We start from the raw sequence: 6,000 nt of genomic DNA, 5'->3' as shown, positions 1-6,000 counted from the left end.
CATGAAGCTAAATCCCACAAAGTGCACATTCGGAGTACAATCAGGAAAGTTCCTAGGATACATGGTCACACAAAGAGGAATAGAAGCCAGCCCAGAACAGGTCATAGCCATCCTAGACCTGGAGCGACCAAAGTCCAAGAAGGATGTACAAAGCTTAACAGGAAAAATTGCGGCATCGAACAGGTTCATCTCAAAGTCTTTAGAAAAGAGCAGAGCCTTTTACGAAGTATTGAAGAAGAATAAGGAATTCAAGTAGGAATGAGAGCACGACGAAGCATTTCAGAAGCTGAAAGAATACTTAGCCAACCCGTTGATTCTCTCCATGCCCAAAGAAGGAGAACCACTCCAGTTATACCTCGCAGTGTCTGAAGGGACGATCAGCGCAGTTCTCACAAGAGAAGAAGACAAGGAGCAGTTCCCAATCTATTACGTAAGCAAAACCCTACTCAGCGCAGAAACGAGGTATGCATCATTAGAGAAAATCATTCTAGCCTTATTCACTGCTTCAGTAAAGTTACGTCCATACTTTGAAAGCCATTCCATACGAGTACGTACCAACTATCCCATCAGAGCTATCATGAGAAAGCCGGAGATGTCAGGAAGGATGGAAAAATGGGCCTTACACTTGAGCAGATACGATATACAGTACGAGCCCAGGACAGCAGTCAAATCACAAGCCTTGGCAGACTTCGTGGCAGACTTCAGACCTGCCCTTGAAGAAGAAGCACAGAAGGAACTGCTGGCGCTACAAGAACCAAAAGCTGCACAGAAATGGATACTTCATACAGATGGCGCAGCAAACATACGCGGAGTAGGCTTAGGAATAGTACTGACATCACCCCAAAGAGACAAGATAGCACAGGCAATAAGGTGCGACTTCAAGGCTACCAATAATGAAGCCGGATACGAAGCACTAATCACAGGATTAACCGTCGCAAAGGACATGAAGATACAACACCTGGGAGTAATTTCTGACTCTTTACTCATGGTAAACCAAATCAACGGGGAATATGCAGCATAGGACACCATGATGATAGCTTACCTAGAAGTCACAAAGAAACTCATTAAAGAGTTCAAGGAATTCAAGATAGAACAAGTACCCAGAAACTTAAACACCGAAGCAGATGCCCTGGCAAACCTGGGATCAAACATCAACCCAGAGGAATTTGGAGCTATCCCCCTAGTGCACGTACTCTCACCACCCATAGAGAAAAAATCAACCATGAGTGTCTACGAAGTTCAAACGAGCCTCACAGAGGAAGAAGACAACAGCTGGACAACACCATTGAAGGAATACCTCTTGGGCAACACGAAACCAATAGGGAAAGTAACAGCTCAAGCATTCGCTCAGAAAGCATCCAAGTATTGTCTGATCAGCAATGTACTTTTCAAGAAATCTGTAGCAGGACCCTTCTTACGATCCCTAGAAAGAGAAGAAGCTCAGCAGGTCTTACAATCTCTACACAGCGGAGAATGCGAAAATCATTCCGGAGGAAGGAACCTAGCCAACAGAGCACTCATAATGGGATACTACTGGCCCAACATGAGAAAGGATGCAGCAGAGTTCGCCAAGAAATGCCTAGCATGCTAGAAGCATGCACCCTTGACACACAAGCCATCAGAAGAACTACATCCAACATTGACACCTTGGCCATTCATGAAGTGGGGAATGGATATAGTAAAGCTACCCCCATCATCAGGACAGAGAGCGTACTTCTTAGCAATGACGGACTACTTCTCCAAATGGATTGAAGCAGAAGCATACAAGGAAATCAAGGATAAGCATGTCATCTCGTTTATAAAAAGAAACATTCTAAGCAGATTCGGGGTACCAGCAGAGATCATTACAGACAATGGATCCCAATTCATCAGCAATAAGACCACCAAGTTCTGTAAGGAATGGAACATCTCCCTCATCACATCCACACCCAGGTACCCACAAGCAAATGGACAGGCAGAATCAAGCAACAAAGTCCTTATATATAACATGAAGAAAATACTAGAAGGAGCCAAAGGGAAATGGGCAGACGAACTACCCAACATACTGTGGGCAGATAGAACAACTCCAAAAGGCGCCACAGGCCACACTCCATTCTCATTGGTATACGGATGTGAAGAAGTGATCCCAACAGAGGTAGAAGTCCCCACAACAAGATATGGGTTAATGACAGAAGAAAGGAACCAAGCAGAATTAATCCACAACCTAGATACAGTAGAAGAACTTAGAAAAGACGCACCAATGAGGATGGCAGCATACCAACAAGAAGTAGCAAGATCTTTCAACAAGAATGTCAGAACAAGAGTCTTCAAACTAGGAGATTGGGTTCTCAGGAAGGTATATGAAAACACCAGGGAAGTAAATGCAGGAAAGCTAGCACCCAACTGGGAAGGACCCTATGAGATCACTAAGATAGTAGGTAATGGAGCGTACAGACTCAGAAATGCAGAAGGAAAGGAAGTACAGCGGAGCTGGAACGCAGCACACCTAAAGCTATATCATTTCTGAGGACACAAAGGTACGTAGTTATTATTTCAATTTTGTCTTTTTACTTACAAAAAAAAAACCAAAAAACGAGCAAAAAATACAAAAAAAGAAGAAAAACACAAAAATCTCCAACAGCCAAAATCAGCACGAAAGGTACTCCTCTCTCCTTGCTCTTTGTCAATTTGATTTACGATCATTACGAGTACTGACTTTGGCATCGGAGGGCCGTTGGGGAAACCCACGGCCACCCCTCACCTTATTCTGTTTTGCAAGGAACGTTACCTACACTGCCAGGCAAGAATGAAGCAAGTCACCGCAGAACAATGGCCCATCATTCTTGCACAGAACAGACTAGCTACCCTTACGGAGCAAGCAAACACATGTAAGCAACAATACAACTGTAATACCACTGTAATACAATTGTAATACAACTGTAATACAACTGTAATACAACCGTAGCACAATGGCAACACACAACACGAAAACACAAGCAACATAGCAGGAAAACAGAAATACTTAGTTGCATAGCAATAAAATAAACAAATTATCCAGCTACAGAAATGTAGCACAAAAGACAAAACAAATTATCCAACTGCACCAAGGTAGTACAAACAACATCCTTCAGATTTAACAAATTTTTAAAGGTCACACAGCACCGTTGAAACTAATTCTCATCCATGTTGTCAGCAGGGGCCGCTTCCTCAGCAACAGGCTTCGTACTCTCTAGGACATCCTTAACTTCGGTGTTGTGAGGAGAATTCACTTCCTCATCAACATAGCTCAGCAACAGTGTGCCAGGAGCAGCAGTCCCTGCAGGAAATGCAACCTCAAAAGCAGCCTTGTCAGCCTCATAATCCCAGGCCTCATGTTTCCCTTGTTGAAATTCCTCCATCATTTCAAGACGAGCTTTCCCAAAGTAATACGCTGCAGCATCAACAACCTCGTTCCCAGCCTCCGTCAAGGTCCTCTTCAACCCATCACGATCAGCAATGCACTCCCTGTGCCAAGCTGCTCAGTCTTCAAAGCCTCAGTAGCAGCCTTGTACTTATCAGAAAGAGCATCACGCTCCTTCTTTATAGCCTCATACGCTCGAGTAAACTCATACACTTTTCCCAATACGCCCAAGCAAGACTGAAGGCTCTGCAGAGCACGTAATCAAGTAAGGAGTGCACAATCCATTTCTAGTCATGTTTATTAAATTTTTTTTTTGTGAGTATACCATACCTGGTAGACTGCACAGTAGCCTCTTGAGAAAGATCAACAAAGGTCTGCGAGGATTGGCGATCCTTGAAGGACGAAAACAGCAAGGTGTCCACATGCGGAGCCAAGGAATCAAAAGAGAAATCAGCAGCATCAACATCAATAGGCACCCCCAGCTTCCTCTTGAGGCCAGTACGAGGCGGAGGCAGAGGAGCACCACTCCTTGGAGCCACCGTATTGAGAGGAACAACCTCAGTAGTTGGAGGAGAAGAGCGACGTTTAAGGCGACCCAGAAGGGAAGATGAGCTAAGAAGGTCATGAGACCTTAGTGACCTCGAAGTATCTGCAAGGAACATGGCAGAATTCAAAAGGGAATGTAACAGGGAACATGACAAACGCACACAACAAATATACTCAACAAAAGGGAAAACCACCTTAGAAAGGATAAACAAATTAAGAGCCAAATAAATATTTAACAAAGGCAAAACAATTTTGCAACAGGACACATCCACAGAAAGCAACGCAACAAAAACCACAAACAGAAAAAAAAAAAAAAAAAAAAAAAAAAAAAAAAAAAAAAAAAAAAGAGAACATACCTTGAGACATAGTTGGGGCAACTTTCTGCTCGGAATCAGAATCGTCCAAAGACTTGATCTGGATAACCGCCTCTGATTGCGTCAACTTGATAAAGGATCTCTCGTCTACACTCAACTCGTACAACTTGTCTATCAGGGACGAAGACTGAGAACACTGCTTCAATTTACTCACTGCAACCATCAAGCAAATAAGCCCAAATCAACAAAGAAAGAGAGCAAAACATAAGAAAAATGGGAAAACAAAATACCTTCAGCTTCAACAGTGCCAATAAAAAAGTCACAATCACCACCCAACGAGTCAATCCTCACAAAGAAGAACTTGTGATACCACTTTTTGTCAAAAGCCTTCTCCAAATCAGTCACCAAAAGACCAACACCATCCTTCAAACGAAGACCAACCCGACCCTTACCACTGGTCCTAATAGTATAAGGATAACACAAATCCCTCACATCAAGTTCTAAACCCAATTTCGCACTCAGCAAATCCAAAATTCTCAGTACCCTCCAAGTTTGGGGCAATAACTGACAAGGTGAAACCCTAACCCTAGAGATAAATTGACGAACAAGAGGAGAAAAAAGGAAGACATGCCCAATTACAAAGGGATACTCAAAGAAACACACCCAACCAGGAGCGGTCCAGTCAGCCCTCTCCCTAGAAGATGGGATTTTCACCACAACCCCATCAGGAAATCGCGCAACAGCAACGATGCCCTGAACCTCTTCTCTCATTATGGTGGAAGGATAAACATCCTTAGCAGGGAATACATTTTGTGCCACTAAGGACGGCTTTTTTACACCCTCATCCACCCCAGAAAACACCACTTTTACATGACCACCCATCGCAAGATAAAAGAAAAAAGAAAAAAAAACAGCGAAGAAAAGAAACAGAGGAAACAGAGAAGAAAGAGAGAATACCTGGTGAAAATCGAAATTGGGGCAAAGCAATGAAGTGATTAGACAAGAGCCTGCACACTCTATAAATACCAAAAAAAAGAAATAAACCGCCACAAACGGTTATCGAGGAAGTTGCCTTAAACTGCCGTCACGCTTCCTATTTTGCTAACCGTTGAAGTTATTTCTGAAAATTTCAAAATCCTCCCAACGGCTTTTTAAGTAATTTTCATTTCTAAATGATTGAAAATAAAAATTAGGGGCAATTGTTGGGCCCGTACCACCATACGACCCATTACATCTAGGGCATCAATCCAAGACCAATAAGTCAGCAAAGCATATAAAACGGCTTGATTGAAATAAACAAGGAAAGCAGCATCATACATATCAATCAAGGAGATACTTGCCAAAGATACACCTACAGAACAGGGAAGAAGATAAATCAAGAAGATCCTCTTCATTTTGAATATATTCCGAAGATATTTGTAAACCCTAAAGATCCCTAGGTATAAATAAGTGTAATTAGACGTTTTCAGCATTCATGTACACACGCATACTCTGAATGTAATAGAATTCCTCTACTTTTCTCTACGGAACCGCATCCCTACTGAAGAAGGAAGCTTGTCCTTGCTCTGTATTGTGTTTCTGAACTCATTCTCTTTACATAGTTGAATTCTTGTTGTTTACTTATTGCTTATTTGTTGTTTATCTATCGCTTTGTCAATCGTTTATATGCTTTTGGTAGTATGATTGTTATTACCCCTCAAACCTAGCAGATTCTCATATGACCTTGTTGAGATTTGCCTAAACACACCTCAGTTTTAGTTG

The 6,000-nt window shown here is 42.4% G+C and overlaps 1 protein-coding gene across 1 annotated transcript; it reads left to right on the top strand.

Moving 5' to 3' along the window:
- The first annotated feature begins 1,027 nt into the window (after positions 1–1,027).
- LOC145634604 (uncharacterized) lies at positions 1,028–1,591 on the top strand. Its single transcript, XM_081686019.1, has one exon. It carries the CDS (start codon positions 1,028–1,030, stop codon positions 1,589–1,591), a length of 564 nt encoding a protein of 187 aa, XP_081542145.1.
- The last annotated feature ends 4,409 nt before the right edge of the window (positions 1,592–6,000 follow it).

This window comes from Chenopodium album, chromosome 1 (genome assembly GCF_948465745.1).
Source record: "Chenopodium album chromosome 1, dcCheAlbu1.1, whole genome shotgun sequence".
NCBI lineage: Eukaryota > Viridiplantae > Streptophyta > Magnoliopsida > Caryophyllales > Amaranthaceae > Chenopodium > Chenopodium album.
Note: the sequence above shows the minus strand (reverse complement) of the source record. Positions and strands in the feature narration are given on the sequence as shown.

Bases quoted from the DNA above. Each gene is read 5' to 3' on its own strand.
- LOC145634604 (XM_081686019.1), top strand. From the start codon at position 1,028: ATGATGATAGCTTACCTAGAAGTCACAAAGAAACTCATTAAAGAGTTC.